Source organism: Sminthopsis crassicaudata, chromosome 2 (genome assembly GCF_048593235.1).
Source record: "Sminthopsis crassicaudata isolate SCR6 chromosome 2, ASM4859323v1, whole genome shotgun sequence".
In the NCBI taxonomy this organism is placed as follows: Eukaryota; Metazoa; Chordata; class Mammalia; order Dasyuromorphia; family Dasyuridae; genus Sminthopsis; species Sminthopsis crassicaudata.
In genome coordinates, this window is record NC_133618.1 from 55892136 (window position 1) to 55906113 (window position 13978).

General features: G+C 38.6%; 1 protein-coding gene across 7 annotated transcripts in view; it reads right to left on the reverse strand.

Annotated features, from left to right (window-relative positions):
• Positions 1-13978, reverse strand: part of KIAA0513 (KIAA0513 ortholog) — a 51588-nt gene that overhangs the window by 10401 nt on the left and 27209 nt on the right. For all 7 annotated transcript variants that reach the window (XM_074286312.1, XM_074286309.1, XM_074286315.1 and 4 more), the window contains 8 exons: positions 10204-10684; positions 9745-9844; positions 9522-9595; positions 7520-7590; positions 5051-5258; positions 3855-3895; positions 3204-3282; positions 480-557 (listed from right to left, as the gene is read on the reverse strand). In XM_074286312.1, the coding sequence (XP_074142413.1) occupies positions 480-557; positions 3204-3282; positions 3855-3895; positions 5051-5258; positions 7520-7590; positions 9522-9595; positions 9745-9844; positions 10204-10532 (980 nt within the window). In that variant the 5' untranslated portion in view covers positions 10533-10684. The remainder of the gene's footprint in view (positions 1-479; positions 558-3203; positions 3283-3854; positions 3896-5050; positions 5259-7519; positions 7591-9521; positions 9596-9744; positions 9845-10203; positions 10685-13978) is intronic.

Consider the following 13978-nt stretch of genomic DNA (forward strand, 5'->3'; position numbering starts at 1 on the left):
CCCTATTGTAGAATACTGTAGCCAACTTTCTATAAACCAGTAGAAGGAACCTCTCCAACCCCCAGTCAAACTGCTAATCATTGGATCTTGGCAAGACCAAAAATGGCAACTGGGTTCTAATGGAGGTTAAGCCTCCTGATCGCCTCTTTGCAATACAACAAGCTAGATGGACTCCATTGTAATGGCTTCACCTTTGGGTGTCCTAGTGAGAGTGAGTCCAGAGGGAGATGGAGAAAGAAGGTGATGTTGTCATCCAGTGTCTGGGAGAGTCAGGCCAAGTCATCTAACTAATCCCAGGCGAGAAAGCATACATGCAGGTTCTGGACAATCAGCCTCAATCACCTCCTTCTCAGCTATGTGTCCTTCCAACACAGCAGACAGAGAAGGTGGCAAAGGGATGGTGGGAGGAATGAGTCCCTTCCCCCATCTTCCCACTTACACAGAAAGATGAGGGGCCCATGGCCATCTTTAGCTCCTACCTAGTAGTAGGTGATCTTTTCCTTCTCTCACAGTGGACAGCATCAAAAAAAGCTGCGTTCCAGAATCTCAAGGTATGCCTGGAAGAGAAGAAAGCATTCTGGTGAAGAATAAATTACATTTATTCCTTTATTAATAGTAGAATTATTTATTCTATTAAGACCAGCATATGTTTTTGCTCATTAGTTTAATACATCAATATTTCATGGTATCCTATGGGTATTCCATCATAGCAGTTTGCAATGTGAGTTGAAGTTCAGTAGCTCTGGGATCATATCCCAGCACCATCGCTTATTATCTATGTAAAAAGATGGCACTGGCATAGGTCCTTCAGACATGGTCCTTCTTATGGTCTAGTTGGTTAGATGGCATGAAACAGAGATCCAGATAAAATCCAAAAAAGCTTAGCTTAGAGTTCTAGGATACTCTTTATCAGTCAGACTATTCTGAGGGTTCAGTTCCAAAGCATCATCAGTGTTATGAATCAAGGAAATGCCTACTACTTAACAGGCACTAGGGATATAAATATAAGGAAGGCAACAAGTCCTACTCTCCATGAGCTTATATTCATAGTAAGAAGATTCCGTTGTCCTTCATTCTCTAAGAGCACCAATATGACATCACCATGTTTGACTGGCTGATCAGACAAATATAAGGTCAGAATGTTCTACCACAGATCAGATACTGATAATCCCTATGAACATTTCAAGAGCTTCTCTTCTTCCAAGTTCCGTTTTGCTGAATTCTGTTAATAGAGTCCTTGAGAGTAACCCTCTATTGCTTTTTCTACTTTGTGAGCACTTGTCCTGCATGGTTTCTCCACAAAATATTTAAAAAAAAAAAAAAAAGACTAAAAAAAGGACACAATGATGGAAAACATTGTGGACAATAATGAAAGTAAATTAATAATGAAAGTAGAATAACAATAATGAAAGCAGTTCCACTCATGAGGGTGGAGCTTTTCAGTTAAGAGCAAAGCCTTCATTCAAGATGAAGTTACCTTAAACAATTATCCAAGTCTCCTTGGCTTTTTAAAGACTTTGCTTACTACCTACAATTCACCATATTAAAGAACTAAAGAAACAAAACCTTTATTAAGCACCTTTTGTGTTCCAGGAATGATACTAAGACATGGTCCCCCATTTCCTCATGAGCATAAAATGAGATCTGGAAGGATAGAGCAAGGAAAATTATTTCTACCTATCAATGTCTATGTGTATGGGTAAATTGCTTAACTCTCCTGAAGTTCAATTTCCTTTTCTGTAAGAGATATAATTGCCTTACATGCATTGCACCAATAAGATACAAATGTTTTGCAAACTCTAAAGAAAGGGAAGCCATGAATTATTAGCATTCTTCTTCAATGCAAAGGGTCATGGTTTGATGATGTCAAGGAAAAACCTTGGTGAAAAGTTACATCTATTCCCCAAGATAGACAGATGATGAGGCAGCTAATTCCCTGAGCTAGACGCAGAGACACTCTCAGAGGGACCTGGGAGCCATCCAGGTCAACCCTCCTCATTTATCAATGAGGAAACCAAGACCTTGAGGGCTTAAGCAATTGACCTGAGGTCACATCCCAATTCCTCAAGTGGTTTCCTCCTTGGGAACATTATTAATGGAGTTCTTGGGAGGGATATATGATGTGGGTAGTTAAAAAACTCAATGTGGGGGAAGGAGTCTGAAAGAAATCAGAACAGTATACATATAATATTAATATGAAAATAGCTTAAGGTATCTAAGTCTGAAAAATCCTCTCCCACTCTCTTTTTTCTCCTTTGCTTTTTAAAGCACCCATATTACCTGTGAGACCTTTGCTAACCAGCACAGCTCAAAGGATCTCTCCCCACTATGAACTCTTACATTTGTGCCATCAAACATCCTATGTGTGAAGGATCTAAGGCAATCCCATCTTTTTATATAGGAAAAAAAACTCAATTCAATATTTAATACATAGTAAGTAATGGTGCTGGGACATGATTCCAGAACTACTGAATCTCAAGTCACATTGCAATCTGCTATACTGAAACAGCCATAGGATAACATCATGGATCCCTGAAATATTGATGTATTGAACTAGTGAGTTCAAATAAAGCAAACTCTCAAAAGGATGAACGGCATTTCCTCCAGTGATTCATAGAATTATAGTCTTTAGAACCAGAAAGGATTTAATCTAGTCCAACTCCCTCATTTCACTGATGAGGAAACTGAGGGTCAGAGAAACTAAGTGATCAAAGTCAGGGATTTCAACCTAGGTCATTTTACTCCATATTCCTTTTTTTTTTTTTTTTTTAATTGTACCACACACTAGCTATCAATGTTTAAATATTTCTGTAGCATTTTCTATATGTGAAGCACTGATAACAAGATAAAATAAAAAGGAAAAGACAACATAAAGCATATTTTATAATTTATATAAACTTATATTATATAAATTATAATATTCCAGAGAATATGACATAAAAAGGGGATTACAAATGTCATTTGAGAAAGGACACCATGAAGGACTGAGAGATGATGGGATATGTGTAAACAGATTATAAGAAGTCCCTGAAGGAAGGTAAGATGGATGGAGTGCATTCCAGGCATAAACAAAAGCATGCTGGCTGGTAGGAAATGGAATGCAGCAAGTAACCCAGGAGAAAAAAAGCTTTAAGGAGATCCCAGAGTCTACTTCTTTTCAACAGTAACCAGGTGGTATGGAAAAGTAGCTGCCCAATGCTTACCAGATAGGTTGTTGCTTAAGATGAGTATACAGATAGATCTTTTCCCCTTTCTTCTCTTCATCTGGGCTATACATGGTCACTGCAGGAAAACATAAGTATTCCTAAGTGTGGTCTCCTTTTGTTTATCCACACTGGCATCAGACTGGCACCTTCCCAGTTATCATTAGAAGTCTTCAACCACAATCCGGATGACCCATCTGTGTCTATCTTAAAGCTTTTTAAACTGTGGACTATGACTGAATATACTAATTTATTATAAGTAAATGTTTTATTTATATACCTATTTTATACCCCTATATATCTGGAGTCACATAAAAATTTCTTGGGTCAAAAATGGAAAAAAGTGGAAAAATGGATTTAAAATTAATAATGGATTTAAAATTCAAGCTACTCCACCAAGTAGCAAAAGAATAAGGTTTTATCAAAAGCAGGGCAAAAGGATTATGTTGCTCTCCAAGACTTCTTTACTGAAACACGGGTCTTAAGCCTAGGCTCCAAAAGAGCCAAGAAGGAGACTCAGCGTCAAAATAGCATTTTTCACACATTATATTGTTTAATGTCCTCATTGTCCTCAAATATAAGCTACAGGGGAACTATTTGCCTGTCTCTGCCCTAGAGTCTGAAAATTTACAAAAGCAGGGGAATTCTCACCAGACTTCTGCTGCTTCTCCTTCAGTTTACCTTCATCCTCCCTAAGGAAAAGGAAACCACAGCAACCATCAAGTTAAAGAACCTGCATTCTCCAAAAGATTAAACTTCCTGGTGATCTCATTTTACCCAATTCTTGAAGTTGATTGACCCCCAAATGTTTGAACCATCAGTAGTGAAAATGCCAAGATGCTTTTGGCATCAATAATGCTAAATTTTTACATGCATCACTGAATTGTAGTGAGAAACTTGAGAAACATGATATAATAATAGCCAACCAGCCCAAAACATCATCATATTTACAGCTGACCATCTACTTCAAATATATTATAATTATAACATTATAAACCATCTTATTTTCCATTTGAGGAAACAGGGTCAGTGAAGTCATTAAAGGGCTGTCCTATATTGAGAGTGGCATTAACCTCTGAAGATCATCGTATCATAGACTTAAAGTCATATAATCCAACCCCTCCATTTTACAGATGAAGAAGGCTCAGTGCAGTTCTAGGGTCTATTCTTGTAAGCATCTGAAGCAGAATTTGAAATTAGATCTTTCTGACTAATACTCTGGCTCCATCGAATCTGCCTTGTTCAGATTTATTTTGTTTGACTCCAGAATCAAAAAGAACTATGGATACTGGATTTGGAGGTTTCCAGAATTCAGATTTGGAACAAATTTAACATTCAGAACAATTGGATCATCAGATTGGCATAAGTTACTCTGATGGATGAGGAGTTCCTAATCACTGAAGCTCAGAATCTGAATGCCCTTGTCTGTTTAGGAATAGGTGGGATGAGGTTACTTTTAATTCTATGATTCTAAGAATATTTAAAGCAGGAATCTGGGAGTCCATGAACTTGTGTTTCTAAAAAATATTTTGATAATGGCATTTCAGCATATTTGGTTTTCTTTGTCATTCTCAAAATATTCTTCTGAAAAGGGGGTCTAAATGGACAAAAAAAAGATCCATAATCCACACCATGGTTAAGAATGACACATTTCTTACATCTGGAAACATCACAAACAGATTCTGGAGACCATCAATCTCTGAGGCAGCAGATCCAGAACAAAGCATCTCACTGCCTCTTTCACATTGCACACAAGAAGCTAATAACATCTGCCCTGAGGTCTGACAAGCCCATGTGACCAGGTTCTCAAAATAGACCCAACAAACAGAAAACTAGGACAAACTTACTCATTTCTCTTGGTCAGTGGTCCCTTTAGCTTGGTTTCCAAGCCTCCAAAAAAGCCTTTCACATTTTCTGTTTTTGCGGATGTGTTCTTCAGGAGACGTTCCGCAATGTCCTTCTTTTCTGCCAGCCAACTATTAGCAGATTTCAGGTAGGAGTCGATGCTGCCTGCAGGTTTCTCCTTGGATTCCAGAGGCAACATATGAGGTTTACCTACAAAATAATAATAATAATAACCTTTAAAAAAACCCATAAACCTTCTGTTCTAAAATCTCCAGTGACTGGGAACTCTCTACCCAATAGAAGAGGAGAAAGAGAGAATTGAATCATTTTCCATTTTACAAATGTTTTCATAATATAGCTTTGGATAGCAGGGAGAGCTGGATACATCCTTGTCCAGCCTCCTCATTTTATATGGGCAACTCCTGAGGTCCAGAAATGGCAAGTGATTTGTTTAGGATTGCCCAACTGGTAATACAAATCTCTCCCTGCACTGTATAAGACAACGGGTTAGAATTGGAATGCTACACCTTAGAAAATTATAAGCTGGGATAATGTAAAGATTATTCATCTTTGTATTACTGTGTGAACACATCATTGCATTATTCTATGACCATATAGAACAACAAGACCGTCTATTCTATGAGATAGACCAGGACAATTCATGATGCCCTGGGATTAGCCATAGATTCCACTTGTTAGAACATTCCTGGAAGAAACATGATTGGGGAAGGTCACACATTCACGGCACTTCCTAGCAAAGAGGTCTTGTATTTCCATTCTCTATAGTGAATGAGTCTTACTTACTCCCTTTCATCTCTCTCCCAGAGGAGGGCTTATTTTACAGGGACATAACTCACCCATTGGTTATCTTTCTCAACCTGAGTATATACATTAGTTTTCCTTAAGAAAAGTTCAAGAAACTGATGCTGGGTGAAGTAAGCAGAACCAGGAGAAAATTGTGTACAGTAATAGCACCATCGTGTCATGAACTATAATAAAGCCTGGTAAACAATATATACAGTCCAAGACAATTTTAAGGACTCATGATGGAAAATACTATCTATATCCAGAGAAAAACTGTCGAATCTGAATGCAGATTGAAGTATACTGTTTTTTTTTCCTTTCTCCCCTCCTTGTTCTGATTATTCTTTTACAACATGATTGTATAGCCTACACTTCATTGCTTGCAGTTTTGAGGGAAGAAAAATTCAGATCTAAAATTACATTTATATGTAATTTGAAAAAGGTAAAATATTAAGTGAGGGAGAAAAAAAATCTCAAAGATATATTTTCCTTTCTGGACATCCAACTTTTTCTACACCCCCTATCCAGGGAAATAGAGGATAATGAGATCATATCTATCATAGAATATTCATAGGAACTCTCTTTAGAGTACTAAAAAACTGGAAACAAAGCAGGTGCCTATTTCAGTTGGGAAATCCATGAACAAGCCATAAACATAATGAAATATTAGTCCATTAAAATATAAAAATATTCCATTAAAAGAGTATGAGGCACCTAGATAAATATAGGAAACACTATTTAAAATCATTCGGAGCAAGAAGGTAGAATCAAGGGACTGATATACACAATAACTGTAATAAGTAACAGTAAAATACTGATGATTCAGAGTAATTGCATTGGGCCAGTTGATTTCAGAAGAGATGTAAAGAGCTAAAGATTACACATATGCTGTCAGATGTGATTACTTTGGTGGTTAGGTTTTTGCTTAAATTAAATCTTTTTTTTTTTTTTTTTTTTTTAATTAATTAGGGAAGGTTCAGTGGATTCCTCATTTCTCTCTAGGCTATATTCCCAACTTCTTCTACCATGCTCCAGTTCTTCCTGAAGCCTCACTCAAGCCCTAGAATTTCCCCTCCATACTCTGCCTGGATTGCTTCCCCATTTAAGAAAACGACATAAGTAAATTAGGTCTTTGATGTACTCCCAAGCCTAACCATTCTCCCTGCCTAATATCTCCCATTATAATTTCCATAAGGGTGAGAATTGGTGTTTTTTTCTGCTTGGTATTCTCAATGTTGGGAACTGCCTTTCTTCCTTCCCTATTAGAATATAAATTTTTGAAGTACAGGAACAGGCTCTTATTTAAGGCTCCTATACTAAGTGGGTATCCAGGAAGAATTTTTTCAAGTTATAGGCAGTAGACCTTAACTCAATTACCTGCCGCACTTCCACTACAGCCAACAATAATTCAAAGGGTGACAAATGGTAAAACCATATTGGGGAATGACCTAGAGTAAGTAACAGGGTGATTGAATCTCCATCACATCCTTATTGTAAACTATAAGTTTCTTGGCCACATATCATTTATTTTTGAATTCACCTCAAAAGAAGCATTTGACACCAGGCCTTGTACCTGATGGGTAATGAACAAATGCATCATTTGGTTATCATCAATCAAGTCCTAAGAACTATTAGAAACTGAGAAAAAATAAAACCCAATGACTTACCAATGTGGTAGTATGTGAAGCACATGGTCATTAGATTCTTTGCTGGTCCAAAGTCATCCATCTGATGACACCTAAAAGGTGGAAGGTCAATGAATTCCAATTCCAATTTTAAAATGTGATTTTCTTAACCTCCAAAAAGATTCTCTTAGAAAGCAGGTTCAGAAAATCTCTTTGCCACGATTATAGCTAAGATTCTTGCCAGGACAGAGGACCATTTCCAGAATACTTGTATAATATATGTTATATTATATATTATAATATATATATATGATATATAATCATAGGGATAGAAGAAGGCTTGGGTCTAGTTTACCTTCTTCATTTTAGGTCATTCTAGGTAATAAGCTCAAGCAACAGAAGCAGGCTCTAACTCAAAAGAGCAGCATAAAGCTAACAGAACTTGGAATCAGAAAGACCTAGATTCAAATTCCATCTCAGACACTTGTCAGTCATATGATCTTACACAAATCATTTGGCTTTTTTTGCCTCAGTTTCCCCATTTATAAAAAGTTAGATTAGATGCCATCTAAGGTCCCTTGTAGGTCATGTTCCTACAACTCCTAAGTTAAAGAGGGATGAAAGGGCTATTATTGGAAGTTCAATCCACTAGCCTCATTGTGACATTGAGGAAGGTGAGTATTTGCCAAAAGGTCACACAGCTAGTTAATTGCTGAGATAGAACCCAAATATTCCAATTTCCAGGCTCCCCTTTCTACCACTCCCAAGCCATTTGACAAAAGCCTGTTGGGGTGAAAGCTTCCCGCAGAGACTAATTGATACTGGTGGGAAAAAAAAGATTTATGCCTGTCTGAGGTCATCAAATAACACTTCTAAAGCATTTATTTGCTTGAAGGCTGGGCGGTACCTCATATAAAGCCCTTCACAACAGGAAATTGAGACAAATTCTAGGTCTTTGCCCAGGAAGAATGCAGCACAACTGCATGTAATCATTACTTAGCCTGAATGCTTCTCATAGAAGAATTTACTCACACCCCAGCTGTTTCTACCCTCTGCTTTCCACTGTCAGAGTTCTCCTTCTGCAGCAAAGAGATGTTGATCTCTGCCATGCTGTTCAGGTGATTCTAGATTGATCAGAAAATTATTGTTCGACTCTTGGAGATCCGTTTGGGATTTTCCTGGCAGAAATACTAGAGTGGTTTGCCATTTTCCAGACTGTTTTATAGATGAGGAAACTGAGGCAAACAGGATTAAGAGAGTCACTCAGGATCATAGAGCCAGGGAGTGAAGCCGGATTTGAACTCATCCTTCCTGATTCCAAGCCTTCAGAACAACTGTTGTCAATTGTTGTCAAGAGCAATGGGGAGTTTTCTGGGCTTTATACCCCATCTACTTCCAAAAAGGCAGCTATTAGGAGAATTATGATAGTTTGTGGCTAGTAAAAAAAGCAAAAGTACACATTTAGAGCTGACATTGTGAAAACTTCCTGGCTTAGGACAGTACTTCAAATTGAATCCAATTTGTGAAATAGTGAGAAATGAGTACCCCAGAGTTCCTGATTTTGCCCTATATTTATATTTTTTCCCCAGAGATTTATTTTAAGAAGTAAATAGAGAATGGCAGCATGTTCAGTACCATATAGGTACTGCTGTTTAATACTCGGTATCCAGAAAAGGCTTAATGAAGTTCTGGGCCTTTTTTTTTTTTTTTTAAGGCACTAAGAGTTTTAGGAAACCCCCTATTTTATCACAAATTTCTCCTTTTCTCATCTAATATAAAAGCTACCACCCCCGTATGTTCAATGGGGGCAATGACAGTGAGGCAGCCCTTTAAGAGAAAGATCCTTGATGAGAATCTGTGTTTCTGGATTCCTTTTAAGGGACTGTTTCTCCTTGGCCTCCAGCTGTATTGTATGTCCATAATAACTAGCAGCCTCCTGAAAACTGCCCCTCCTGAGTTTGCATAGAAAACAGAGCAGAGAGAGTAGCATAAGGAAAGACACTGGATGAAATCACTAAAATATTAAACCAGCTGCCCAACTTACTCAAACAGCACCACTGCGAAGGACTGCACCAGACGGTAGAAAGTCGCCTCTGAGACACATTTGGAATAGCAGCGCTGTCCAGGGAAAAACGGACAAAGGGAGGCAGAGGTCAGTCTCCTTATGGAGTGGGCCAGGCTGCTGAGTAGCTTTCCTTGAAAGAGCATCCATCCCCCTCCAGGCATCCTGTTCTCTTGCATCCCTTCTCCTATCTCCCAGTCCTTACCTGTGCACTCACGTATCGGGCAAACCACTCACGACCTTTTCCATTTTCACTGCTGCAGAACTCTCCAAACTTGGCCTTCTCTTCTTGATCCAAATCTTCTCTGAAAGAAAAGATAGACACATCATATTCCTCCCTATAAGAAACAGGATCTCACAAATCCAGGATCAGGATACCAAGTGGCTGTGCTATTTTGAAATTTCATTGTGCAATCTTTAACTCAAAAATAGTCTTCCTCAGTTTACAAAAAAAGGAATAGAGGAAGATTCTTGTTGTACACCTATCCACATAGGGAATTTATTCTTGAATAAGACCATGGCATGCAAGTGAATAGGGTTTGAATGAGAGGACTTTTTCCTCTAGAAGGTCACAGAGTCAGCTAGTAGGCACAGGACTCCACACCAGAATTAAGGCCCTTAATCTAGAATTCTACACTACCCCATAATATATTTATCTTCTTACCCTCCAGAGAAGATCTTTTCAACATAGTTCCGCATAAATTCCCGGAGTCCCAGAGACTCCTCATCTTTGGCTGACTCTGTACTCTGGTTGGATGAGAAGGACTCATTGGATGATGAGCGGTGATAATGGTCCCAGGTCGGGTGAGTGGGGGACTCCCCCATATCATTCTCACTATCTGCCGATTCTGTGGTGTCGCTCTCTGATGCCCCATCACCAAGAGAGTTACTGCCATCTCGGGGTTTCAAAGGGAGTGACTCTGAGGAGGCCAGGGTCGACGGCTCACTGTCAAAGTCAATCAGAGATGCCACAGCAGCATCGGGGGCTTCCATGGCTCAGATAGGATGTTGAGAGGACAATCAATGGGCAACCGGACTTCTTGGGGAAAGGGACAATGAGGCAGTCTAGAGTACCACAGTCACTTGAGATATGTGGGCTACAAAACACAGGACCCACAGGACATCCTCATGTTGTCCTAAGGCATCTGGAAGAAGAACACAAATAAACAAATCAATAATTTCTAATTACACTACCAATAATTCTTGCTTGACAGAAACTGCAGAATTCTAAGTTAAAAATTAACTAAGGAAAAATGTACAGAACCTGACAGTATTAAGCCATTCTCTAGTGTACATGTTATGGTACATAAGACTTTTTCCAAGTGCACCCTTTGTATGTACTGACCCTCTCAATAGGGACATCAGTCATAGGAATAAACCATTAGATTGGACATAAAGTGGTATAGACATACAAAAGAACTGTGTTTGAAATCTAGCTTTCTAACTGTGTGATCTTGGGAACCTCTAAAGGTCAAATGCAATCACTACCTTTCTCAGAGGGATGCTGTCGAGAGGACTTAGCAAGGAGATGGAGTGTAGGATTTAGAAGTCAGGAAGAACCGAGTCAGAACCTTGCCTTAAACTTGCTGTGTGACACTAGACAAGTCACTTAACTTCAGTAAGACTCAGTTTCCTTACCTGTAAAATAGAAATAATAGCACCTATTTCTTGGGGATTTTGTCACCAACAAATGGTAGCTACTTCTCAACAAGAACACCCTCTCTCTTTGTGTGCCTTTTATCCCATTCCTCTCTCCCCACATATTGGCACCTTTCCTGTAATTTGCAAAAGTGCCCAGGTCTTCTCCTTCCTTTAAAAGACAAACAAGCCAAAAACAAAACAAATCCATACCATTGCCATTCACTTGAATCTGTCATCTTCTTACACTATTATCCTGCTTCTTTCCATCTGCATTTTATTTTCTCTGCTTCTCTCTTTCCCTTATCAGCCCATTATAATCTATCTCCCAACCTTACCACTCAACTGGTACTGTCCTTGCCAAGGTTACCATTGAGTATTTTAATGGTCAATTCCAACAGCCAGTGCTCTTCTGCCATAATCCCTCTCTAGCTTATAAAACTACTGACCAGTCTCTTGAATACTCAGCTTCTCATAGCACTGATCTAGTTTTCCTGTCTAATTTCTCCTTATCTTTTTGCTGAATCCTATCAATGTCTCACTCCCTTACTCATCCACTAGTGGCAGCTAAGTGACCCAGAGTCAGAAAGAGTTAAATCCAGTTTCAGATACTCATTAGCTGTGGTACCTGAGGCAAGTCACTTTTTGCCTCAGTTTCCTCAGCTTTTAAATGGGAATAATAACAGCACCTACCTCAAAGGTTGTTGTGAGGACCAAATGAGCTAATCCTGGAAAAGCATTTGGCAGAGTGCTTGATACATAGTTTTAAAATGTACACACAGTGCATACAGCACTGACCTTGAAGGAGGATATGAATTCAAATCTAACCTCAGACCTTAATATTTCCTAGCTGTGTGACCTTGGGCAAGTCACTTAACCCCAGCCTCAGAGGGAAAAAAAAATAAAATAAACACACATACATACATTTGATGAGCCTTTATATTTCCTGGGTTCCAGGCACCATATTAAGTGCTGGGATACAAAATAGCACTGAATACCCATTGAGTATGTCTAAATGGATTAGGCAACTAGACATCTAAACTCAGGTTTCCCCCAAAAAACTTACCCCTTTTCCTTACTTCCCTATTTCTATTGAGGGTACTACCCTTCCTGTTTGCAATCTAGAGTGATATTTGACCTTTCTCTCGTTCACTATCCATACACAATGCCAGACCTGGTCTATTCTTTCTGCAGTATCTCTCCTCTCCAATACCCTTTCTATACTCACATAGCTACCACCCTAATCTCATTTTCTTGCCTCACATCTTTCCTTTCAAGTCCATCCTCCCGGCTGCCCAAGTGATATTCCCATAATATAGATTGCTGTGTCACTTCCTTGCTCATTCTTGTAAGAATGATTCTTGTATACAAAGAAGCTTTCTATACCACTATGTCTCCCTATATTTCTATACTTTTTCTACATTTTTCCTTGCTCATTTGTTGTTCTATCCGACTCATCATCCTGCCACTAATTCCTGCTGTTCTACATGGCAGAACAGCCAACTTTGAATCTCGGAAAGTTTAGTTAATTAAATAGGATGCTCCCAGAACTCAGCCTTCTAGCTACAGGGAGATTTCTTGGACAACTCCAATTTTAAGGATGATCTTGAGAATAACCCCATGCGCAAGAGTTCAAAGATGAGATCTTCCTGGAGAGAGAAAATTTCTTTACTTTGAAGCTAAAGGAACAGTTAAGAGTTAATGTCATGTAAAGGAGAAAAGAAGAAAGGACATGGGCTGCAAGAAATTGAGACCTTGCTTCTCTTCCTCTCACCCATATTCTTCTTAGGACTGTGAGTTATTTGGACAATATATATCTCATAGGAAGGGCATTGCTGGTTTAATAGCACTAAAGGGCATTTGCCTTATAAGGAAGGCCAAATCCACAATATGATACCATAAATCTTTCAGAGGACTGTGGAAGATCTTGTAGGAGTATTGCTCAAACAGTAAACATGAGTCCAAATCCCTTTTTTATGCGTTACTAGGAGAGTCTTTTTTTTTAATATCAGTTTATGGGCTTCTGTGAATCCCTTGTACTTTCTGCAAATGACGTGGGTTGAAATAAAAGCTGTCTACCGATAAGCCTTTGTTACCTTGAGAGCTTATAGTGAGGAATCTTAGTTACCCAATTATGGTAATTTAGACACAAGCACTATTTGCCTCAGACCAAACAAGACAGCCACCCAATACTGAACTCAATAAAGTTTAGTTTTTAGTAATCTTCTCCATCAACTTTTTTATTGGTATATATATTTTTATTGACTATCAATATTGTCTCCTCAGGAGGATTTAATAAACTCCTCAATGGCAGAGTTTTATCTCTGTTGAGTGACTTATGCAGAGTCATACTAATAAGTGTCTGGGGCTATATTTGAACTCAAGATGAATCTTCCTGACTCCAGATGTGGTAATCTATCCACTTTTTATCACCCAGCTTCCCCTTTCTTGCACATTGAATGAAGACAAACTAACTCACTATCTCTCCTGTAGAATAAGACAGCCATGTTCTTTCATGAAGTAGGGAGCTAGGAAACACCAGGACCCATTTATCTCTACATCTCCCCCTCCCAGAAGACCTAACTAATGGGTCTGACATACAGTAGGCCCTTGAAAACCAGTAATCCAGTTTCCATCTTCATAACTTCATAATCTCCCATATTTAACCCTCATTTTTTTTCACAAAAACCTTTAGCCAGACAGTTAATTTGGTTGCATTTATTAATGTTCTTTCTTAAGCCAATTATCTTTCTCTATTAAAACTCAGTAGTCTCAAAAAGTCCCTTTTAGCCTTGCCATTC